Source organism: Cottoperca gobio, chromosome 24, assembly GCF_900634415.1.
Source record: "Cottoperca gobio chromosome 24, fCotGob3.1, whole genome shotgun sequence".
NCBI classification, from domain to species: Eukaryota; Metazoa; Chordata; class Actinopteri; order Perciformes; family Bovichtidae; genus Cottoperca; species Cottoperca gobio.
In genome coordinates, this window is record NC_041378.1 from 12246036 (window position 1) to 12272893 (window position 26858).

At 38.5% G+C, this 26858-nt stretch overlaps 1 protein-coding gene across 1 annotated transcript; it reads left to right on the forward strand.

Moving 5' to 3' along the window:
* The first annotated feature begins 203 nt into the window (after positions 1–203).
* arhgap18 (Rho GTPase activating protein 18) lies at positions 204–26817 on the forward strand. Its single transcript, XM_029425189.1, is given in 20 exon segments — positions 204–631; positions 10811–11042; positions 11943–12090; positions 13214–13296; positions 14681–14833; positions 16096–16159; positions 16726–16844; positions 17411–17446; positions 17449–17487; positions 19088–19089; positions 20510–20601; positions 20777–20868; positions 21103–21180; positions 21803–21962; positions 22060–22142; positions 22274–22480; positions 22700–22834; positions 24169–24290; positions 24989–25044; positions 25248–26817. Coding segments are annotated over 20 exon segments (2127 nt in total). The 5' UTR covers positions 204–497; the 3' UTR covers positions 25340–26817.
* The last annotated feature ends 41 nt before the right edge of the window (positions 26818–26858 follow it).

Consider the following 26858-nt stretch of genomic DNA (forward strand, 5'->3'; position numbering starts at 1 on the left):
TAGCTTGTGAAGTGGATGTCAGAATCAGAATCTAGTATTTATTTTTTAGTAGGTTTTCACATGCAAGGAATTTGCTTTTTGTGCATAACATAGTCCCAAAGATGTGTGTACTTAACAAAGAGATGCATGATGTTAAGATGGAAAAAAATAAAAGTTGTGGCTTGTTGTTTTATTTATGGAAAGCCTGAATTGAAGCATTGGACCAGGAAGTAGTCAGTACATTTGTTCAGCAGCAGGCGGCGCCACCACCAATGAAACGCTGCCCCTGCGGTTTCAGCCAATCCCTGTGAGTTGTTGTATCTGTAATCCAGCCCCTCAAATTTAGGAGAAAGAAAGACGAGAACTAGAGTGAGACGGAGGAGAGTTTGATGTCAGAATGAGTCGGCAACATAACAGTCCAGCAATGGAAAACAATGACAGATAGACTCCGTATAAGTTAGGGAGTGGAGGTCAGCTGTGAGTGAAGCAGAAGAAGAAAGAAGAAAAGGAGGAGAAACATGAGTCGGCAACAGCAGTCCCAGGGAGTGGTTTTAACGGGTTACCACAGCAACGCGGAACTTATGCCGAAAACTGGACCGCATGCCCCCACCAGCTGTCCACCCGCCCAGGACCACGAGCCCGCCGTATCGAGGTGTGTGTGTGTGTGTGTGTGTGTGTACGTGTGTAAGTGTGTAAGTGTGTGTGAGTGTGTGTTGTAAGTGAGTGTGAGTGTGTGTAAGTGTAAGTGTAAAGGTCACTGTGACAGTGTTATTTGCTTCAGTTCTCAGCTTCAGTGCAGAATAGGCTAAATTGACTAGAAGCCGCCACCCTTCGGTGTGTTAACTGCATCCTGCTGGAGAATTTGAACCCAGCAGTAACTTCTCAACTTGCCTAATTGCAACTTTGCACTGTTTTCCATGATGGGGCCAAGTCTCCGCCCTTGGCCTTGGGTTATGTTTTTCCTTTACCACATTCCTAATCAGCAGGTTAACCTTGTCTTTGTTATACTAGCCCAGATTTGGAAAGGTTGCCTATCTAACTCTTCTACACCACTGAGGCCTAATGATAATCTTTTTTCCATTTTGCAATATGAGAAGCATTGCTCTGAATCAGTGTAATAATAACAATAAGCTTTATCTGAATAGCACCTTTCATACAAGAATTGCAGCCCAAAGTGCTTCACAGCAAAAACATAACAATTAGTACTTTTAAAGTAATGTTTGTACTGTAAAGAGCATTTACAATAATCACAGTGTAGATGTAAATTAGTCTGAAGTACCATTATAAAAATAGCAGAATTAAAATAGTATAAAATAGCAGAATTAAAATAATATAATAATAATAGCTGAATTAAAATAGCAGATAACTCGTTATGGTTTCCCCGAGTGTTGTGTGTTTGCAATATGAAATAGCTATTTCGTTTTTGTTGCACTAAGGTTGTAGTATTTAAGTATTTACAGCTGTAGATTATTCAATTAGTCAATCAACAGAAAAATGCATCAGCATTTAATTTGACAATCCATCAATCATTTAAGTAATTTCTCAATCAAGAATACCAAATATTTGATGGTTCCCAGCGCCCACATCTGAGGATTGCAACTATTCTTCATTGTAAATTTAATGACTTTTGGTTTTAGATCAAAAGTCGAATCAAAACATTTCAAGATGTCACTTATGGCTCTGGGAAACTTTTGAATATATGTTTGACATTTTTATGATCAAACGATGAATTGATTAAGAAAATATAAGAGCCCTAAACTAATGGGAAAGCAGATGTCAGGAGCAGCACAGTTTAATATACAGCAGCAGGAGGCCTAGCAAGTTAAAATAAGTTTGATTTACACTCCTGTCTCTTGATGAAGTAACACACATTTTAAATATGAATAAATAATTTTTGCAATTTATCTATTAAAGTGAGAAAAGCCCATCACACGTTCTCACATCCCAATGTGACGTCTTCAATGTCTTGTTTTGTCTGACCGACAGCCCACAACTCAAAGTGAATCAGTTTACAGTGCAGCAGCACTTTATAAGAAAAGACAAGTGTCTTTACAAGGTGTTGGGCCACTTTGATCATCCAGAACAGGAACTCCACTGAAGGGATGAACCCCATTCTTCCAAAAGATATTCCCTGATTTGATGCTTTTGTGATGGTGTTGGAGAGCATTGTCAGACATGTTGCATTAAAATCTCCCATACGTGTTCACATGGGGTTGAGATGTGGTGATTTTTCCTGAACTACTATAGAAGCATCTCGCATTTGTTAGGTTTCTCCATTCATTCAGAGGAAACACTGAATCGGAACTAACCTCACATGGAAACAACTGTAGAGTTCAAGTGTTTTATTTATAACAGAGCACACTTGTTTATTCGGCCAGGCCGGTGCCGGCTGAGTGTGTCCAGTACATATTTAGATCGGCAAACAACTGCTGTCAACAACTGTGGTGTGGTGAAGGTAAACAACCCACAGAGCAACAGTCCAGCTGGCAATAAAATGTACACACCTGCCACTGTGTGTGAGTGTATATACAGTAGGTGTGTGTGTGTGTGTGTGTGTGTGTGTTCCAGATGGCTTGTCCAGCTAACTAGAAAAAAACAGCATCACGTTACAGCCTGCCTTTTGTCTCACCTCCCACAGCAGAGTGTGTGTGTCCTGTCCAGGTCGACGTGAAGGTTTAGTTTTGTGGTCATTGTTTCCCCTAGTCAGGAAATGAGAGACAGACAGACAGACGGAAAGAAAGCTTTGGGCCTTTTACCAGCAGGGGACATCCGACCTAAGAAGCTTTAGGTTACGTGTCCGCTGGGAGTCTTACACGTGGACGTTTAGCTGCTCTGAGAATGAGAAGTTATGCTTTAAGCTAAAGGGAAGCATGTTCCTGTTGTTGTATTTTTCGTTGTTGTGTAGGAACCAGAGCTTCCCCAAGCATCTCTGTAGTGTGACTTAGTCAGTGGAAACACATGGTTTGGATTAATTTACTGTGTGATGCAACAGACTGCCTGACCCACAGCAGAAATACACTGCTGCACAGGAAATGACATCTGCAGAAAGGAAGAGAAGCTGTGAAAGGTTACAAGACGTCAGACAAGCAATGGGCTGCAACACAAAATGGTCATTGAGTGAAATTAAGTTAGTAAGACTACTAAATGAGCAGAAAAATAACATACTCCAGAGAAACAGGTGGCAAGAGAGGCTGTCCAAAAACAGCAGGAATATATATATATATATATATATATATATATATATATATATATATATATATATATATATATATATATATATATATATATATATATATATATATATATATATATATATATATATATATATATATATATATATATATATATACCGTATTTTCCGCACTATAGAGCGCACTGGATTATAAGGCGCACTGTCAATGAATGGTCTATTTTCGATCTGTTTTCATATATAAAGCGCACCGGACTATAAGGCGCATTAAGCGAAACAAAACAGTCAGATAAGTCAGTCAGTCAAACTTTATTAAACGTGTTCACAATAACTCAACATTGTTCAAACGTTAATGAGCGTATTCACAATAACTCCCAACCTTGTTCAGTTGTAACACGTAAAAAAAACAGTCTGATACCGCCAAATCAAACGTCATCTTCTTGCTTCCTCCACTTCCGTACCATTGATTCATTAATGTTGAATTCTCTCTATTCCCATGTTCTACTGCGTGACTGATAGCCTTGAGTTTGAAGTCCGCGTCGTAAGCGTGTCTCTTGACAGGTGCCATTTTGGGGTCCTTATACACACACACTGTAATATTATGGTGAAGCACAGTATGTATTACTCCGCGACGCTCCTGACTACGGTAGCCGTAATGCTGCAAGCGGTGCGTGTTATGCAAGTACAGCGCGTATCCCTATGCGTAGCTAGACAGTTAGCTAACATGCAAAAGTCCTCCAATGAAGATGCAAGGTTTGCTTTCTTGACTTTACTGTTCTTATTTTACTTCGTAAAAAGACAAATAGTTTCCAAGGCTCAAGCATCACAGACACAAACACAGTTTTTTAGCGTCTCTGCTCCACGTGTTGATCTCGCAGCTCCGTAAACAAAGATCCTCGCAAAGCAGAAGCGCTCACTCTGACACGCCCCCAGCAAACCAACAAACCAAGGAGCGCTCACTCTGAGTCAAAAAACATGTCCCAACTCTATAAACATAGAAATAGGCAGCACAGTGCGGCTTTGTAGTTTACAAAAGTCGTACTAAAACATTTTGACAGAGCGCCGTGTACCACACAAAATCGCTTCGAGATCAGTAAACACAACCAGAATTAATCCATATATAAAGCGCTCCGGATTATAAGGCGCACTGTCGCTTTTTGAGAAAATTAAAGGCTTTTAAGTGCGCCTTATAGTGCGGAAAATACGGTATATATATATATATATATATATATATATATATATATAAACTGAACGCAGATGACATCCTTGAAAATGGCCCTCCGCTTGGCCCTCCTTTTGTGACTTCAACATTAAGTCAACTGACTTACTACTTATGCTATCCTCCTTTGCTCTCTCACTGTCTCCGTCCCACCTAATCACAAAGCTGGCAACCACTTTAATCTCATATTCACCAGAAACTGCTCTACCTCTAACCCTACTTCATATCTCTGATCACTTTTTTATATCCTACTCTCTCCCCTTCTCCCAATCTGACAAACCTATCTCCTCAAACACTGTACCTGTCCGCCGTAACCTTCGCCTCTCCCTCCTCTTTTGACTCATCTGTCCTCTCAGCCCTCTCTTCATCTGATTATTTCTCACTCATGCTTGCCAACTCTGCCACAGACACTCTTCTCTTTATTTTGTCCTCCTCACTGGACTCTCTCTGTCCTCTCACTTCACGGCAGGTTTGCCAGTCCCCTCCAGCTCCCTGGTTGGATGACTCGGTGCATGCTGACAGAACCATCCTACGGGCAACTGAAAGGAAATGGTGGGAATCAAAAGTCCCTGACGACCTTCTTACCTATCAATCCCTTCTCTCCTTTCTCTTCCTGTATTTCTGAAGCTAAAAGCGCTTTCTTTCGATCTAAAAAATGAATTAACTGCTGAATCTTCTGGCTTTATATTTAGTTAAGGACTTGGCTACAGCTCTCCATTTAAATGCGTCCTTACCTCAGACCTTAGCTTGTGACTGAGGGGATAGATGGACCGGTATCCTCATGGTTGTTTGCACTTATTGTAAGTCGCCTTGGACAAAATCTTCAGCTCAATGAAATGTGAAATGTAATGATTTATTCAACCAGTGGGTCGTTGCTGAGCCCCTTAACTGTGAGCGGGGGAACAGAGACGGCCTCTGTTTTCCACAGAGTGCAGCTGGCACCTGTTGATCTGAATGGGAATACCACACACACACAATGTCATCCTCTTTCCCCTTCTTATGTTGGCTGCAAAACATCCTCAGCTGCCCATTGTTCACTTTGTTAAGCTGCCAAATCATACAAATAAATATGATCTTTTATCTCATCCATCTCCAGTGGTTGAACAAATACTCCTCTCCTATCCTCCGCTCTGTCTCTGACTGGAGGTGTGTGTGTGCGTGTGTGTGTGTGTGTGTGTGTGTGTGTGTGTGTGTGTGTGTGTGTGTGTGTGTGTGTGTGTGTGTGTGTGTGTGTGTGTGTGTGTGTGTGTGTGTGTGTGTGTGTGTGTACGTGTGTGTGTGTGTGTGTGTGTGTGTGAGTGTCGGGAGTGAAGCCCCGCCCTTCGCAAAACAGAGCGGAGGAGAGAATGTGAATGTAGACAGTACACACTGAAACGTGCACATAAATGAGATAAATAACATAAGCGTTTAGTTTATTTAATAGAAGAGCACCTGTTCAATGTGAAAAGTGAGTTGTGGATATAAAACAAAATAAAACACCCTGAATTTCAGGGGGGGGGGGGGGCGCAGACTGTTTCCAGTCTTTATGCTAACCACCTGCTGGCTGTAGCTTCATATTTGCCATACAGACAGTTCAACCTTCTTACCTTACTCTTTGTAAAGCAATGTCAAGATGGCGACGAAGATAACAGCAACGGGGATATTTACATATCACCTTCTCAGATCTTGAATCGCATTCAACTCATCAGTGCCGAACTTGCTCTTTGTTGGGTGATAACGTTTCCTTCTATTCCTGCCAGCACTTTGCAGTGTGGGATTTACTTTTACAAGCTGTTTTCTCTCCACACATACACACATGACCACACACACGACCACACACACTCCTCTTATGTCGACAGCTCTAAGCAGGTGATAAGAGGTGTGTGGTACAAAGAGTAGAACAAGCGCACACACAGCTGCATCACTGTTTTCATTTGAAGGTCATTTGTGCATGCATGTGCGGAAGTGTTCCAGAGTGAGAATGTGTTTGTTTTATTCACAAGGGCATCTTGTGCGTGCGTGTGAGAGCCAACTCGTGTAAAGCTTTTAATAATTTGTTTGCATTGTTGTGGGAGTTCTTCTGCACTTAATAGCTTATGACCTGGGATAGCCACACTCAAAAAGACACAATCTCCATGTGTCATTCACTAAGAGGATGCATGCCTGTCTTGCCTTTTGGGTTGATAAATCACTGAGCGGTCAACAATAATTACTTGTAAGCTGCAAAGCTTAATTTTTAACATGGTTGTTAATATGTTTACTACTACTGGATCATGGTTTGATGGAAAACAAAGTGTCTTAGCTAGTCAGGTAGTCAGCAAGTGCCGAGGGTCACTTCACAGTCTTGTATATCCAGTCAATCGCTAAACCTATTTCTTGTCGGCTTTAGATCTTTCTAGTTTATCAGACATATTTGTACTAATAGCAAATATATTTACAACTACAAAGGCACTCGGAAAGTGCATTCCTGAGCCAAGGCCAAATACCCTATCATGCATTGTCAACAAAAGATATTTTTAAAATTCGAATCACCATTGTGTCCGTCCTTGACCCATGCTACACCCTTTCACTAAGTTTCATGAAAATTGGACGAGTAGATTTCCCGTAAACCTGCTGACAAACAAACCAACTCAACCAAAAACATCCTTGGTGGAGGTAAAAATACATACAAACTGCCACTAAACTACAGTCTGTAAACCATCCCTGAACAAGACCAAGAGTCTAGTCATGCTAGCAGCTCTGTGAGGCTATATTTAGACACAGCTGAGCTAAATGCTAACGCTAGTATGGCAACATCCTTACACAGTGACAATGCTAGCATTTTGATGTTTAGCAGGTTTACCATATTCACCATCTTAGTTTAGTTTTTGCTAAGTGGCACTAAACAATTACAACTGAGGCTGATGGGATGTCATTAGCAAATATTTATCAGAAACTAAACAATAGGGGAAATCAAATGTTGACTTGATGCTGGCGCTAGACAAAATGTGGTTTAAGGGGGAAATTAGTTTGTGCACCAGATCAAATACATTTATCATTCATCCACAAATGTCAACCTCATGGTGGCGCTAGATGAAAGGCCAGGGGATCACCAACATCATTAAGATTCATCCTCTAATAGTTGTTGATATATTTCCATCTGGACCAAAGTGGTGAACCAACTGACAGACTGACATCCTTAGAGCCCTGCTGCTACCCTGGCTAAAAATAGTACAAATATAAGATCGGTGCGGACGCTTAAATAACAAGTGTCATATTAGGTTTAAAGGTTCAATGTGTAAGATATGTCAGAATTTAAACTTATAACTAACTTTATCAGATGTCTATGTGCTGTGTTGCAGAGATATCTACTGAAGTTAGCAGTCTGACTGACTAGTTCCGCTCCGTCCAGTCTTGTAATACCACGTGTTCCTCTAGAGGCGATAGTGAGACACTGTAGCTCCAGTCTGCTTCAGTACAGAGGGAGAAGAAGTTCAGCTGCCTGACTCTCTTGTAAATATGACAGCCTATGTTCCGTGTCTGTTTTATAGTTTGTTTATGTGATTATATTTAAAGTGGCAGAAACACAGGTCCACCAGCCTGCTATGACTGCCGGCGCTGGGGCTTGTTCTGGCTGAGCTCAAGTCTTTCCGGCCGCTGACTGGGGCTCTGACGGAGGCGGCTGCCGAGTGTCGGCTCAGCAACCTTTCTCCTTCCTCGTTTGGCTGCTCTCCTGGCTGCGCCGCCATTGGGAAGACTAGACACATTTTCTAGATTCTGCCACTTTGAATTTAGTCCAATTTTTAGTCATGATTTAGCTCCCGGTTAACATTAGTGCCCAGTAAACACCGATGATCAGCCCCACGTGAGGAATATAAGACAGCAGTGTTTTCTCACCAGCTCTGAGTTTCAGCAGTTTTGTCGTTTTTTGGTATTTTTGCCCACAGACTGACTGACAGGCATTACACAGGAGTAAATACACAATATAAAGAATAAATAGAATACAATACATATGCCAAACTAATACAACTAAAATATAAACATTTAGATTGTGTGGACCCCGTTTAGAGGTGAAATACTGCCCCCTATATCTTTGGAACAAGTGAATTACACATTGAACCTTTTAAGCGGGTACGCACATGTAAATATACTGTAGCTGAAATAATGAACCACTGCTTAAAATCTCTTCAATGATTTAAACGACCAATACTGACAAACTGATATCCTTGTGTATGTGTGTATTTGCTTATCTCTGATTTACCGTCCTTCACACTGTAGCTCTGGATGAAGGTTAATTATTAACTCTTCCTGGAGTGCATGTGTGTGTCTGCCCGGTTTAAATCTGCTTCCAAGTTAAACAAATCTTCTCAAGTGTATCAGAAAACAAGAACATTTCTGCCATTTCTCACAAATGAAAAGATTTCAATTGATGAGTATTTAGTAAGGCCATGAACATACAGTACATGCTAAGTTTGCTATTTTTCAAAACAAAGAGGGACAGAGAGGAGTTAGACAGCAGGAGAAGGGGGGGGGGGGGGGAGAGGAGATGATACCATAATGATAAAGTTATATAGGAACACGGGGAGTAAAGCAGGGGAATACAAAGTACCAAGTAGAAGGGAAAAGGAAAGGCACAAGACTCGAGGTGTAGAAGGAGAGTGGGAGGAGATTGGCAGAAGGAAGGTAGAGGTGGAGGTCAATTGTTACAATGTAGGGGTGGGTGTGGGTGGGTGTGTGTCAGGAAGTCTGCTGTGGTATGTGGCCTCGGCTCAGCGTGAACCTTCAGTGTAATGCTTCGTTGATAATTCCAAATTAATTAATATAGAACATCAACTCGATGCTGTTCAGCCTGCTGTTTGCCTCACAGGGTCATTTATTTCCTTTCATCTCAGTAAATATTGTTACTTCCATGTTCTAATATTCATTCATTCATTCATCAAGAGTTATCAAATTTGGTGGCCAAATATTTGAAACATGATTATTTTTGCCTGAATTGCTCCCATTTCCGAGTGACGATGCTGTTTAGAAGACTAATTGAGACGTTTATGAATCACCTCCCTCTAATGAGGCACCATTTTTAGATCAGTGGTACATTTATTTAAAGCATTACTTTTAATCCTGTCTGTTCTTTTATTTGTATCCTTTTAAACATCAGTCCACATCATGTTACTCCCTATGGTGTTAAAAGCCAAATGTGTGATAGTGCTGTGTTCAAAGTTAAACAAAAAACTGAACCAATGACATATTACTTTCAGAGTGTTCAATCTTTAACTATAACCTGTGTTCATGTTAGCTGAGACTGAACTGAAGGATGAATGACAACAGTGTTGACAGTATCCACAGACTTGCTGTAGGCAGCTACACCCTCAGTCTGTTGTACTAACTGTAGCCGCTCCCTCCATAATAACTCTAAAGCTTCAAGTGGAGGAGAAACACGCACAGAGAATGTGCTGTGTCAGATGTAACTTCCTGTCACAACAAAGGGGACATTCAGTTGGACATCATCAAAGCCACAAGAATGAGACCCATATTAGAAACGCACATATTCTCTTATGATTCACTAACGGCACTTCTTTTGTTGTTCATATTGTGTACAACTCTGCCAAATGTCCCGGGGTAATTCATTTTGATGAGATAATGTAGTATCATTTTGACTGATGTTCTTTGTTGTCACTCAGATTTTATTATTATTCAATGCAATACAAATTAGGAGTACTACTAATGCTAGTAATAGCAGCAGTATGGTCTCCCCGTTTAGGAGATAACCGCACATAAGGAATGAATTAAAAAGATGTTGTTCAGGCTTCACATGCAAGTTGTGTAGTGGTTGGAGTGTGTGTGTGTGTGTGTGTGTGTTTTAGCTAGGCTAACCAACAGGAGTATGCTGAGCTGGCTGTGTGAGAGCTGCTATTCTTAGTCCCTGCTGATGTCGTCCTCATCAGCTGACTGGCTGGGAATTCAACACACTGCTGGCACGTTCTCACTGACTGACTGACTGACTGTGTCAAAAGTTATAAGTGTATTTGAAATCTCTGATGTACTCATATTAACAAATTCTTGCTAATCTAACATACACTTGGGCATTTCTCACGTAAACAAATCCACATACCATGCAGGGGGAACGCACTACATGCTCAATTTTACATCATATTTTGTATGAATAGTATGTGTAGCATTCGATTTGGAACAGAGCACAACACAGCTGGTTCTTCTCAGACAATCTAACATTTATAATCCAGGAATAATGTTATGACTATCATCTATCATAACTTCACTGGTAAACAAGGTGCAAAGTGCACAGCTGCAAGGGAAACCGTTATGGCAACATATTCTTGAAAATCAAGTTTTGTTGGGGCATGTTGGCCATGTTTGGAGGATTGTAACTACCGATCACCAGATTTTGTATATTTTTCTAACTATCTGACTCGCCTGTCTCTGCCCCTTTCTGTCTCTCGTTCTCGCAGGACTGGCCACTACACTGTTCAACAGAACCAGAACACGCATCAAGGAGACGGTTCTAGCTCTTCTACTACCACCAGCGGTAGAAAAACCACCAGCACTGACCCACCGTCACTAAGTGTTCACGCGATCCCCGGGTCTCAGCCCTCCTCCAGCCCAAAGCCAGGCTCCAGCCCCAGACACAGTCCCAATTCCAGAGCCAGACCGCGGTCACCATGTCAGCGCTGCAACTCTCAGGTATGCTTCGAGGGAGAATCTTACATTTTAAAAAGAGGTCATTGAGTGTTTCGCCACTGTGTTTTCCAGAGCTAAGCTGTTGCTAAGCTAATTTGTGATGTTCTGCTGTCTTTAGTTTCTCAAAGTTTGGATTTTTGCAAGTCAGCTGCATATCATTTAAAATAACAAAACAAAAAAAAGGTTACCATTCAGACAACAATGCTAAATTGTGTTGCATATTTCTGCATCAGTAAACCTTTATAATGTCTCATCATTAAACTATTTTAGGACTATTTTGGGATAAATAATAATGCCTGTATGTTAGTCATCTGCCCAGTATTGTTGTTTCCTTTCACTTCACACTGTTAGTGCTGCTGGGATATGGGACCTTTTCTACTGCTGTACTAACTCAGGATAAAGATGTCTGCCATAAATGTCTAAATCGTAACTGTTAAACTTTTACAGGGGTTTGGTTGGCCGGCATACAATTGTTGTTCCTCATATGTTTTCAGTGATTTACAGCTCTGTGGGAGGCTTTCAGTCTCGCTGGTGATTGCTTTGTGATTGAGCGTTGCATGGCAGCATGGAGACTCAGTAATCCAACAATTTAACTCAAATTAAATGCCTTTTTTTGGAAAATAATGAAAAAACATGCCCTGATGTCTGTTTAGGTGTTTTATGTAAAATGTGAGTGTGATTGATGTGTGTGCGTATATCTAAGAGAAGCTCCACTTGTCGAGACTTGTTCAGACTGGCTGTAAATCTTGTGCTGTTGTTTTGTTTCTGTGCTTCATATCTGATCAACAAAAACTGCTGTTCAGGACCAAAACAAGATATGAAACACGGATGGGAACTTGAAACTAAATGTTGAAATCCTCATCTCTTATATGTGTCTGTGTGTATCTTCACAATGCCTCGCAGGACTCTCTGGACGAGCTGGAGATGGAAGACTATTGGAAGGAGGTGGAGAATATCACTCGCTCAGGAGGAGAAGGGAGGGCAGAAGGAGTAGGAGAAGGGGATGTGCAAGAGGAAGTGCAAGAGGAGGAGCAGCAGAAAATTCCTGAGGGTAGGATACGCTGTGTCCGTGGATAGACCTGAAAGAGGCATAAATTCCCCGTTTTCTTTCATTTAACATTTTATTCTTGATTTAGAGCCTTCTACTTACAGAAAATACATTGTAGTGGCAGAGTTTGATCACAGGCTGGTTGCAGACATGGATGGATTATGAGACAATGGGCCCCTGGGCACAGACAATGTGAAAGGTCGCCAGCTCACTTTGCGTCCTTATCTACATAATTTACATTGGAAAGTATTTTAGTTAGGAATGGGACAATATGAACATTTCACGGTTATCCTGGCCTAAACGATTGCATTTCACGATTTATTCCCGATAATCATCAAAATATGCTTAAAATTCTGAATGGCACTAAAACGTACTGGAATCACTTTACTTTACTTTTTTTTTAAAAGAAACATGTATTGCATCACAGATGAACATGCTTTTTAGGGAAAAACAATCAAAAATAAGGTAATCATAAGGTCACCCTGCAAAAATAAAGAATAGAAAGATAGCAACATTGTGTGAGTCTGTTTCTTTTTTTACATGATAATTCCTGTATTAAAAAATAAGAATCAGGCTCTTTCCCACTTGCATGATGTTTTCTTTACAATTTTTCCAATAATGGAAATTCACCTCGATCAACTTGTTGTGAGGGTTTTTAATTGCGATCCGATATATATAATCCTATATGGTCGCAATCCTAATTTTGGTGCCACATGTTTTGAAGTGGAATGATTGGGAGAGACTGTTATTACATTTAAATAGCTGTTTATCAAAAACACTCTGCCAGCTCAGTCTCATGCAGGCTAGCTCTGGCCTTGCATAAGAGGTATGCAGTTATTGTTTGTATATCTGTGAGACTTATTTAGCTTCTTTATGAAGGCTATTGTTCTTTGGCGCAAACATACACTTCCTGTATAGTTTGTGTGTCCTGCTCTTGTGTGTCTGTGGTTACACATTTCCCTTTCCTGCACCTGTAGAAATGTCTTGCATGGGAATAAATGTAAAGATTCCCATACCTATATCCCCCTTTCCCTAATTAATCAAAATTGTGATAATGATATCCCATCTCAAGAACTTAATATGAAAAATTCAAGTCCTTTCATCTTCCTCTCATTTTCTCTTTCAGAAGGCGAACAGGAGGAGGCGTGGCTTACAGAGGCGGGGCTAGCACGGCTGTTTGATGACTCACTAGCAGCTGACCAGGATCAGGTCTCCATCTCTCCCTTATTTAAATAGTTAGTTCAGGTTCAGTCAGACTTTCATATTTGGCAGTTCACATCTTTCAGTGAACTTAAACGGTAGTTTACTAACTGAAGAAGGCATTAGATATACTGTATATATACTATTGTATAGATATACTGTATAGATATACTGTATATATACTATTGTATAGATATACTGTATAGATATACTGTATATATACTATTGTATAGATATACTGTATATAGACTATGTATAGATACTGTATAGATATACTGTATATATATATTGTATAGATATACTGTATAAATACTGTATATATACTATTGTATAGATATACTGTATATATACCTATTGTATAGATATACTGTATATATACTATTGTACAGATATAGTGTATATATACTATTGTATAGATATACTGTATAGATACTATTGTATAGATAATACGTATAGATATACTGTATATATACTATTGTATAGATATATGTATATATACTACTGTATAGATATACTGTATATATACTATTGTATAGATATACTGTATATATACTATTGTATAGATATACTGTATATATACTATTGTACAGATATACTGTATAGATATACTGTATATATACTATTGTACAGATATACTGTATAGATATTGTATAGATATACTGTATATATACTATTGTACAGATATACTGTATATATACTATTGTACAGATATACTGTATAGATATTGTATAGATATACTGTATATATACTATTGTATAGATATACTGTATATATACTATTGTATAGATATACTGTATATATACTATTGTATAGATATACTGTATAGATATACTGTATATATATACTATTGTATAGATATACTGTATAGATATTGTATAGATATACTGTATATATACTATTGTATAGATATACTGTATATATACTATTGTATAGATATACTGTATAGATATTGTATAGATATACTGTATATATACTATTGTACAGATATACTGTATATATACTATTGTATAGATATAGTGTATATATACTATTGTATAGATATACTGTATATATACTATTGTATAGATATACTGTATATATACTATTGTACAGATATACTGTATATATACTATTGTATAGATATACTGTATATATACTATTGTATAGATATACTGTATATATACTATTGTATAGATATACTGTATATATACTATTGTATAGATATACTGTATAGATATTGTACAGATATACTGTATATATACTATTGTATAGATATACTGTATATATACTATTGTATAGATATACTGTATATATACTATTGTACAGATATACTGTATATATACTATTGTATAGATGTTATTGTATAGATATTATTCCTATTGACTCATGCTTGAGTCTGATGTTTGACTGACAGGAAGAAGACAGCGCGGTGTTTCTGTCCACGCTGACCAGATCCCAGGCGGCTGCGGTAGAACGTCGTGTGACATCACTACAGCAGACGTTGCTACGACGACGCAACCGGCAACACGTTCCTGATGTAAGGGATATATTCAGACCTCCTGAAAAGGTGAGGAGATGCATACACACACACACACACACACACACCACAAACACAAGCTAATTATATTGTATCAAAATGAAAGAATATCTGAGAGGATGAACTTGAAACGCCAGAGAAATTACATTTACAGGTGGTCAGCTGTGACGCTGTTTAAAATAAATGTTTTAACATATCTGTTTTTATTAAACATTTGCTAAATATGAAGGTGGAGTCAGCAGCCAGTTAGCTTAGCTTAGCATAAACGTCTTAGCAACGATTTATAACATTTCATAGATTTTATTGTGATGTCTACTTGTAAACTTGTAAACTGATAGACTGTTTTTATCTTTCTATCCTTTTTCTTAGTAAGTATGATATCTAATAGGGGAGGTGTCTTCATACTGTAAGCCATGTTTGGCTTCTGACTTCTCTTGCAGGCTGTTCAAATTTTTTCCTAAATTCTTACTGTCTTTTTATATACGTGCAAATAATAAATACAATGAAATAAAGACTGGAAACAGCTAGCATTTATGCTAAGCTAAGCTAACCAGCTGCTAGTTGTAACCTTATATTTACTCGACTGACATCAGAACAGTATTGATCTTCTTATTTAACTCTTGCAAAGAAAGTTAAAAAAGTGTAAATTCCAAAATGTCGATTGCCTTTTAAGGCTTTTGATGATTATTTTCTGTTCAGAAGTGTGTTTATTGAAGTCTGTCACAATGTCTCACAGTGAGCGTTAAAGTCATGTTGGAGAAGTGACCGGAAAAATAACTTGATGTAACTGTTTTTTCCCTCATGGTCCCCCCTTTGATAGCATGAACTGAACATCACACCACAACACAAAATACATTTCCTTTTATCTTACCACAAAGGAAGTGGTCACAACTTTGCTAAATATGCGTTTGTTGTTACTTCTCCAGTCTCGTGGTAATCAGTAACCAATTACCAAGCTGTTTTACTTCACTGAATACCACTCCAGTACTGCAAAAAAAGTCCCTAGACATAATATTCTATATTATTCATATTCAATGTATGAAAAATATATGTATATTGATTAGAAGTAAAAGTACTACTGCTACTACAAACTACACGGTCAGCAGAATAAAATGTTTTGAACCAAGAGTCTTGCACATTTTTCACTTGGACACACAGTTTGTCCACTAATTAACAGACAGATAATATGTAACATGGAAAAATGTAACGAGGAGGGAAGCGCTATGTGAATCTGTGACTGGTGGAATATTACACCGTGAGCTGTCCGCTAGTGTCTCTGTGTTGTGCTGCAGGAAGAGGAGCCTAGTAAACTCAAGGAGGGAAGTGAGAATGGACAAAAAGAAGTAACTTCAGCCGGTGCGTGTAACACACACACACACACACACACCACACACACCACACACACACGTACAGTATGAATCACCATGGAGAATGACAAACTGAGACCCAAATAAACTTCTGCCTAGCGACTCACACACACACATGTTGTAAATAGTAGACTTCTTTAGACTCGTTTATAGGAAGTGCTGTTTGTGGCTACTATACAAATGGAATGAAAATATTAAGTGGAAATATAAGCTAAAACAATACAATGTAACTGTTATTTCCACCATTTCAGATCTTCACAGAATGATAAGGTTTTCGAATACTAATTATAATAATAAAATGTATGTTTACAAGTACATCCCTTTTAACAAAAGTCAGGTTCATTCCCAATGAGAAGTTTATAGGTACAGAAAAAGCAGCATGCCTCTCATTCTTCCTCTTTGCACCGCAGTGACTTAACACTGCTGGATTAACTACAATAAACCACATTTAAATGTTGTTCTGTGTGTGTACACACTGTACTTTGCCTACATAAACACATTTGTACTGCTCTACTTGTGTGGTCGTATCTTTATAGTTTTTTTTTATCTCTGCAGAAACCGAGACAGAGCTGAACGTTGAAGTGGCGTTTTCAGAGCAGGCGCTCACTTACAGGGACAACCACCAAAGGTTAAAGGTCACCGTTAGCCCGAACTCACCTGACGACAAGCTACCGGTGAGTCACATACCTGTACACAAAGGCTATGTGCGCATTATCTTCCTCAGCTGTGTGTTTCTTTACTGATAAACTGAGCCAATGATGTAGCCACAATAAATCAACTGCATGCACTGATTTTATTGCGTTGGCATGCATTCATAAGAAGTTACACTTTTTGTGTTGTTTTGGGCCCAACAATTTGGCCCTGTAATGTAATAAAAACAGGATAGAGAGCGTAGAATGAAATGTAAAATACATACATACATTAGAATATTGTATGTATAGTTAGTGATGGTTAAACAGTACAGGTAGACATTCATGAAGCAAACTTTATGTCATACAGTTGTGTTGCTTTTCAGCAGAAAGCAGCGTTTGTGTTCGAGTGCTGGTCTGTAGTGCCATCTGCTGGTTCAAGATGGTATAACCATTAACTGTGCTATGTGTTCATAAAAGGTTTATAGTCACTTCAGACACGTTCAGCCTTCAATATAAAAGTAGACATTCATTTGGCACAGTGTTTACTTCAGTATTTTCTCCCACCAGACACGACACCCTATTGTCTCCTCTATTGTTTTCCATCTCAGCACTTTAAGCGGCTCCGAGATTAACCAACGGGGTCCCGAACAGAATAGGAGATCTGTCTCCACTGGATATGAAAAAGGTAAGTGAGGGAAATGTGATAGGACAGGTGTGTGTGTGTATATAAATATATATTTTGGGTGTGTGTATGTATGTATGTATGTATGTATGTGGTAATTTATATATATATATATATAGTTAGATATATTATACGCTACCCCCTGAGATTAGATATATATAGTATATCTTATATTATATATAGTATATATATATAGAGAGGATATAGTATCGCTGTAGATAATATATCTGTGGAGTTGTAATGTGTGTATCACGCCTATGTATATTATACGCTATATTTTTTATTTGTATTATCACCTGCCCTATGTATCCATATTTCTCCCCCTATGATGTTCGCCATCTACTATTCCTTACTACCTAGTTGTATCTAGTTTATTGCATACCCTATCTTGCTCACCATGGTATATGTCTCTCACCGCACCCCCTATATAGATGGTAGTCTGTCTCTATATATATAATATAGATAGATAGAGATAGATAGAGATAGATATAGATATAGATAGGGGCTATAGATAATAGGGATAGGTTGTATGTCCCCCGCACTAGAGAGATGAGAGAGATAGTATAGTATAGATATGGGATGTATTATAGTATGATATAGATGTAGTATTATGTATAAGTATGTGTAGAAGAGAGAATAGATATATAGATTGATATATAGAGAGGTGCTGTGTAGATACAGAGTTATATATATAAGGGGGAGGGGGAGAGAATATGTATAGAAGTATAGATATATATAGGGGAGGTAGTCGGATAGACGACGGAGTAGCTTGGCTGTAGGCCTACGCTTTCATGGCCGCGGATGCCATCCGCCGGGTCTGGGGAGGCCGGTCGTATGCTTTGAGCTGCTGGCGGCTCCCCGCCCCCTGCGTGCCCGGGATCCGTGATTTGCGCGCGACTGGCGGAGCCGAGTACGTGCCGTGCTGGGGCTCACGCGGGCGAGTACGGAGGGGCACGCTCTCCCAGTCGGGGGATCCGCGCCCCCCCGCGGTTTGGTGAGGTTTGGTGAGAGACTGCAGAGAGATAGAGGACGCCTAGAGAGAGAGAGAGAGAGATATATATATTCATATACTCTTAACTATTTTCTTTTGGCTATTTTTTGTTTTTTTCTTTTGTTTGATATATATACCTAATTCAGATATAACTATATATATAGATAATATATCGCTATATATATATATATAATATATATATGTTAGATAGATATGTATATCTATATATTTGTATTTATATTATTATAGATCTATATATAGTAGGGGTGTTATTATAATAATATATATGTATGTGTGGTATATATATATACTATATATATATATGTATATCTATATATATATATATATGTTGTTGGACTATGGTATATATATATGTATATATATCTGGGTATAGATATATATCATATGTATCTATATAGTGTAATATATATATATCTATATGTATATCAACACTCCGACCCAGATATGATGTTATGTGTGTTAATATATTATATATATTATATGTATATATATGTTATTGTCTGTATGTGTGTCTATATATATATATTAGTAGATGGATATGTGTATACTATACTATATATGAGGTATATATCATGTGCCTCATATCGAGAGGTGTGTGTGGATATTGATCCGCACCCCTCCACCCCCAGATAGTAGATATATAGCATATGGATATAGATATACAGAGATATTATTAAAAAACAATATGTGTACATATAGATACATCATATAGATATATATGTTCCACATATATACCTTCTTCACCCCACGGTATTATATGTATGTTGCTCTAATATGTATACCATACATATATTGGTTATATATATATACCACACCTATTATATATAGGTACACAATCATATGTGGAGAATGCCTCTCCTACTGTGTATAACTGTATATTATATATGTGTATTATATACTATATACTTATGTATATGTTATGCGATATAATGTGTGTGTGTAATATAGCTATATATAGATATATCTATTATAGTAAATTTATATGTTATGTAGGTATGTATCGCATGTATATTATATATATCTATATTATATATATTATAATTAATAAAATTTTTTTTTGTAAAGTATTAAGGTTGTATGTATGTATTTGTATTTGTATATTATATATATATAATATATATTATATAGAGAATATATATATAAGGATGTAGGTATGTATGTATGTATGTACCGGACCCCCCCCCACTCATATACCCCCGTTAAGACTATATGTGTGTAGAGGAGAGAGAGAGAGACGAAGGGAGAGATAAGAGGGGGGGAGAGAGAGAGAGAGCCCCCACGTAGCTCGAGGGAGGGGGAAGGGAGAGGGAGATGGAGGGAGGGAGAGAGAGAAGGAGAGGAGAGGAGAGAGGAGAGAGAGAGGGGGAGAGAGGAGAGAGGGGGGGGGGCGGGAGAGAGGAGAGGAGAGAGAGAGAGGAGAGAGAGAGAGAGAGAGAGAGAGAGAGAGAGATCGGATGTAGGAGAGGAGAGATGGAGTCTATGATTGTTAGAGAGAGAGAGAGAGAGGCGAGAGGGTGGGGGGAGAGAGCGAGTACAGAGAGCTCTCAGAGACCGCCTAGACCCCCGAGAAGAGACCAACAGAGGAGAGACAGCCACTAGAAGAGGAGATAGAGAGGAGAGAGGAGAGACCCCATAACACACGTGACGATATACACATAGATTATATAGAGATACAGGACCGACATAGACAGATGACAGAGAACAGAGAGAGAGAGAGGCAACAGACAGAGAGACATAGAGGAGAGAGAGAAGAGATAGACACACACAGACCGAAGAGAGACAGAACAGAGAGAGAGAGAGAGATACAGACAGACAGGCAGAGGAGATAGAGATAGAATGAGCAGATAAGGAGCGATAGATAGAGATAGATAGAGAGGAATAGCGAGTAGAGATAGAGATAGTAGGAGATGAGAGAGATAGGAGACAGACAGAAAACATATATAGAGAGACTTATGATAAGATAGAGTATAAGATGATAGATTTAGATACCGAGATATAGTATGTATTATATAGATATATATATATATATATATATATATATGTGATGTTGTGGGGTGCTGGGATAGACCTGAAGGCACACAAAGCTGTCAAAGTTAAGACTAAAGGTACACACACACACACACACGCGCACACATATACACAGAGGGATATACGTAAACACTTCATTCGAAATAGCTAAAATGAATTACAAATATATATTTTTTCAGGTAAACATGTACAGTTAATGTATTATATGAAGATATTTCTATTTTACTAAATATTCATGCTTGTGTGTGGCAGAAAGTGGTCTCTTCGGTGTTCCCCTTGCCACTTTATTGGAACAGGACCAAAGACGGGCTGCTGGGACTAAAGTGCCATTCATACTGCAGCGGGTGAGTCACATTGTCAGTCTGACACGTGGACGATTCATCATTACAGCTATGATGAGAGCAAACCTTGTAACAGTAATTGATCAAAAGCGATATATATATATATATATATATATATATATATATGCATCCTACACAATTTACATTGCACACAGTGCAACAGGAATCTAAAGTATATGGGACTGACTTTACCTTTTCTACTTGTTTGAACTGTACTTCTCTGTTTCTTACCACTAGCTCATTAATCACATTGAGGAGGAAGGATTAGACACAGAGGGGCTGCTACGGATCCCTGGAGCGGCCACTAGAGTCAAGGTTTGTCAAAGCATTTGACTGCCATCACTACAGACACATTGTAAAATGTTAAAAATGTTAGCATTAGCAGAGTAAACATTATTTAACTGCCAACGTGTCATCATGGCTGTTCGCAATAGCCAATCAATCAATCAAACTTTATGAGTATAACACCTTTCATACAAGTTAGTGCCGTTCAAAGTGCTTCGGAGATGACTTGAATAAGAAAAAACAAGACTTAGACCGTGAAAACAACAGAAAAGACTAAACAATTTGAGACCAATGCACGCGAGACGATGAAAATGTAATAAAATAGATTTAAAAGTTTTAATAACAGTAATAGTGTCAAATAAAAACTAGATTAATAAAATATCAATAAAGAAATGCCAACTTAAATACAATAGGTAAATGATTAATAACAGAATAACATTTTACAACTTGATTACAATAACATAAGTGATTAATAAATAGAATAACATTTTACAAACTAAATACAATAAAATAGGTGTCTAAAATAAATAATGTCTATAAACCATTCATAATCAAAAGCCTGGCTGAATCTGTAGGTTTTAGTGGCACAACTTTGTTTAGGTGGATAAAGTAGTGACACTAGCTCGTCTGTGTGTTTCTGTCCCAAATCCAGTCGCTGTGCCAGGACTTCGAGTCCTCTTTCTATGACGGCGCGTTTCCATGGCAACAGTTGAAGCAGCACGATGCTGCTAGCCTTTTGAAGCTGTTCATCAGGGAGTTACCTCATCCACTGCTGACTGTGGAGTACCTCAATGCATTTATAGCTGTCAACAGTACGTGAAGCATCTGTTCATGTATTCTGCTTATTCACGAAGAGCTTCACAGCCACATTAACTTGCATTAAACATTTCTGTGTATGTGTGTTTGAAGAGCTCCCCACAAAGAAGCAGCAGCTGCAGGCTTTGAACCTGCTCGTCCTCTTGTTACCTGAGGCCAATCGCGATACTTTGAAGGTAAATGCACACTCATGTTTCACTTCAATAAATAAGAAAGCTTTGACTATTATTATTAGTATTATTATTATTATTATTATTATTATTATTATTATTATTATTGTAAATGTGATTTCTGTTTGCTTCCCCAGGCACTAGTGGAGTTTTTCCAGCGTGTGATTGACCACCAGGCCAAGAATAAAATGACTCTCAACAATGTCTCTGTTGTCATGGCACCCAACATCTTCATGTTCAAAGGCTTCCGCTCCAAGGTTACAGAACAGCAGGAGTTCTCCATGGCAACCAGCACAGCCAACATCGTCCGCCTGCTGATTGGATACCAGAATCTCCTGTGGACGGTGAGGATCAAACAGAGCCCTCTGGCTCGACATATTCTGCCATTAGAGTCGCCACATAAACAAACTGTACATTATTTTGTCCATGTCAACACTTGTATAGTCGAAATCAGCCATCCTGATTAGGCATAGTTACTCCTAAAAGCATCGAGTTTCTTCATTCATTATGGAGGATGGTACAGTGTGGACTAAATCTCCTGTTTGTGTGTGTCTTATCTCCAGATCCCCAAGTTCATTATGACCCAGGTCAGAAATCAAAACATGGAAAGTCATCGGAAACAAAATAAAGAGAGAGCTGTAAGAAAGCTGCTGAAGAAGATGACCACCGACAAACCATCTGATAAAGCTGTCCCTGAGGTAGGAGTTTCAATTCTATGGTTATGTAGCGGTTAGCGACCTTTTGATATTGATTGAAACTTAACCATTTAGTTGACGCCCATATCCAGTTTGTTTAAGAGTAGAGCACTGTATGCCTCAACTCCAATATCACCAGCAAACAACCAGTAAAGGAGTCTGAACCAAAGCAAAGGTTTCCCAAAAGGTCAACCAAATCTCATTTTCTTTTACATTCAAAGCTTATTTTTATGTGTTCAAATGAAACTTTGAATGTCTGTTGTCATATTTTATTAGGTCATTTTATTGTGGTTATATAAATGTAATTTATGGTGCCGTTAGATTGCTGTTAGGCATACAGGTGTGTTCCTCTCTTTGTGTGCGGAAAGCGGGGGACAGCAGGGAAAATGTTTTATTTTGAAAGGCTAAACGCCAACAAACATGGATTGATTGGATCACATGAGTCTGGAACAATCGTACGCAGCCACCACTGGAATCTATTTATGCAAATAGTATAATAATAAAAATAATAATGATGCTAATAATATGATGATGATGATGATGATGATAATAATAATAATAATAATAATAATAATAATAGAAGAGGTTTAAAAACGATGAATAAAACAAATACAGCATTTGAATGTTTCTTTTTATATTTCAAAATATTAGGTACAGCCCTAATACTGACATGTATGCCAGTGCTAGATAAATATAATTGCTCATTTTAAATAGTACGACACAACAAACACCTTTTTAATAGTCACAATTCTGATCACCAATCATTCTATGGTGTTCATAATAAGTGCTCTGAGAAATAGAAATTGAGAAATAGTGACATCTAGCGGTGATGTATAGGAATGTTTTTCTTACCGACCCAAATACAGGACAGTCTCCATATATACAGTATTTTAATTTTAATTGCATGTATTCAGTAATATTTAATGAGCACATACAAACATTTACTGATGACATTTTTGTTTGAGGAGCTCTGACAGTCGTTTCTTGTAGATCTTTGGCACATAGGCTACTATGATATCCTACTGAAGGACCGCTAAGTTAGTCGAGTATATCAGCATATTAGAGAGGGCTGTTCTTCTTGACAATATAGTGGTAGCTACGGCAACACTTGACCCTTCATGCTCAGCTAAGTGCTGTGAGACCAAAACAGTGTTCAGAGTTTATTAAACAGGAGAGCAGGAATTTATCTATATTCCACATTTTTGTAGTCTGAAGTCCCTGTCTCATGTGAGTGTTTATATGAGATGAGGACAGCGTTTAATTGCAGAGTGTTTATGGTGCCGTGATATGTTTCTCTTTCTCCCTCTCCGTTTGTCTCCGTCTGTGTTTACAACCAGGAGAGCTCTCAGGGATTTATTCGAGTTCAAGCACCACAGTTCAGTAAAGTGTCCATGGCACTCCAGCTTACTGAAGAGTTGCAGGCTGCTGATGTATTGACACGCTTCCTCAGCCAGGACAGGTAATGTGTATACATACAACACTGTACAAATACACGTATATGGCTATATAAGGCCTGACCATGTCTCCTCAAAGCTGGGGTGGGCAAGATTTTTGGGTGTCATCAAATCCATAATAACCTTTTAGCATATTTAAATTCAAGTGGTCTGAGAGATGAAAGACTTTTGAATCTCCTCTTGGCTCTGTTTTCATGCTTTACAAAATCTAGCCCGTGGCTTCAGACTTTGGCCAATCACAGGTCATTTCAGAGAGAGAGTGTTCCTATTGGCTACAATTGCAGATGCGCGTGCATGTCCCTTCAGGCGGTGAAAGCATGGCTCAACGGCAGGAAAAGTTTCTATTCCAGCATTGGCAACAACTGCCTACACTGCAAGCAAACTTATCAAAAAGAGCGTCTGACAATAGCAGCGAAGCATTTCAGAGACTGAGAGAAAATGTTGCTAATAGTTTAGCCTTCTACTAACCGTAGCCAAAAGCTTAGCTGCAGCCGTGAGCTCACTTTATAGCTAAACACTATATAGCGGCATCGGGGTCACAATCATGACCAGAAGGATGTTTGAAAGGAATGACTAGTACTTGAAACCAGTACTACCAACTGGAAGGTTATTATTTACTTTTAGCCCAATGATGCCCCCAAAAACTGCCTACCCTAGCTTTAACTCTTTCTCTTACTTACTTTTTTTCTCTTCATCCTCCCAGTTCAGTGGCAGTGAAACGAGAAGAGCTGTGTCTCTATGAGATTGGTGGAAGCATCAGTAAGTCCTTAAATTTATTTAATTACAGTGTTTTTAGAATTAGATTTCTCTGCTCATAACCTTGTGAGCCAACAGGCGGCAGGCCCTAATGGTGAAAAAACATACTTCCTGTTGTGGGTCTAAAGGCCATAGGAGAGTGCAGTAATCCATCATGTATCTCTCTCTGCCTCTCTTTCCCCTCTTCCATATCTGTTATGCTTCAGAGGAGAGATGTCTAGATGGGGAAACGTATATGAAAGACCTCTTCCAGCTGAACCCTACAGCAGAATGGGTCATCAAAGCTGTGCAGCGGTAAACTCCTTACCATCATGCCCTGCTGGATAATGGACTACCCCAAATTTTTACCACTGTGTCCCAATGAGAGGAGACGTCACCTGGTTCTCTGTGGTTTCTGCTGGTTCTGAGACTACTCAGACAGTTTGCTTCTAGCAACTTGTTGATTTTTGAACACAGGTGGTTGCTGCAGTTCATCTAATTGGCCTGCCCTGAGAGCGGCCGAGAACATACAAGAAGTCCAATGGCAGTCTTAAAACGTTTGTTGAAATCTGTGTTGCATTTTTTTCTCCACTTAGTTGAACAACAAGAAAAAGGAAAATGATGTGCTTTGATTTACAATAACAAACTTCCCTGCCTTATGCTACATGTTGGAATTTTTACCACTAGCCGTGAAAGAAAACCACTTGTTTTTTGAATTCCTTGTTATCTTTGGAGGCCGGACGGACCACCATACACCATTTCTCCCAGTTTGTCCCAGCACTTGAGCAACTACATTGTGATACTCTAAAGTATTGCAGTTGTATACTGTGATTTATTGCCACTAATCACTTTGTTGTGTCTGCAGTAATAAGCTGAAATCATATAGTTTGGGACAATAAAAGAATATAAAAAAATCATAGAATCGTGAATCAATTCCGTAACAAATGCATGTATTTTCTGTATAACCAATTTTTAGAACATTGGCTTTTATTTATTTATATTTTTATTAAAAGCCCTATTAACATAAATGTATAGTCACATTATTAAATGTGAATATATCAAAGCACTTCACTGTAACTTGTGGGAATGAACGTTGGAGTGAATGCGTGAATGTTAAAGGGTCCAAAGATGGATATGGACTTCAGAGAGATGAGAGGTGATGAAGTACTACTGTACTGTAAGTTATATGTGAGGGACGCGCCCCTTAAGCGGCAACAGTGATTCTAAAACCTTTTCATGATTATGTCGTCGCTGACGGCTAACCACGGCACCAATGATGACATCACTGTTTTTATGGTACATTAATATTGCTGTACATTTGAAACCAGTTGATGTTTGAGTGTGTTAATGTGTGATCCGTCTTTGAAGACTGCTACTTGCCAGTGTACAAATGTGAGCAAACACATTTTATATATGTATAGTAGCTTGTGTTTTTGCTCGCATGGAATTCATTAATTGCCTTTCAAGTTTTGTACTAAAATCAATGCATTTTATCTTTTTGGCACATAATTGTGCTTCCCATGGCTTTCAACAAAAGTCTAAACCGATTCTGTGTGGTTCCTCCCAGTTTCGACAGCCTTTGGAGGATCATTTTCTGCACTACAAAGTCAAACACTACAGATATTTCTCTTGTGGAAAGCTGTGGAGTACAAATAATGTGTTACTGTTTGAGCTGAGTCCCTCCCTGCCTTGTATTATCTTGTTTACTGTGAATGTTTTCCAAATAATGATTATTACTGCCTCTGAAATGACCACTAAAGCAGCCTGTAAATAAACAAGCAGTTATTAATTACCACATATGCTTGTATGAGTGCTTATGTATGCAAAAGACTAATCAG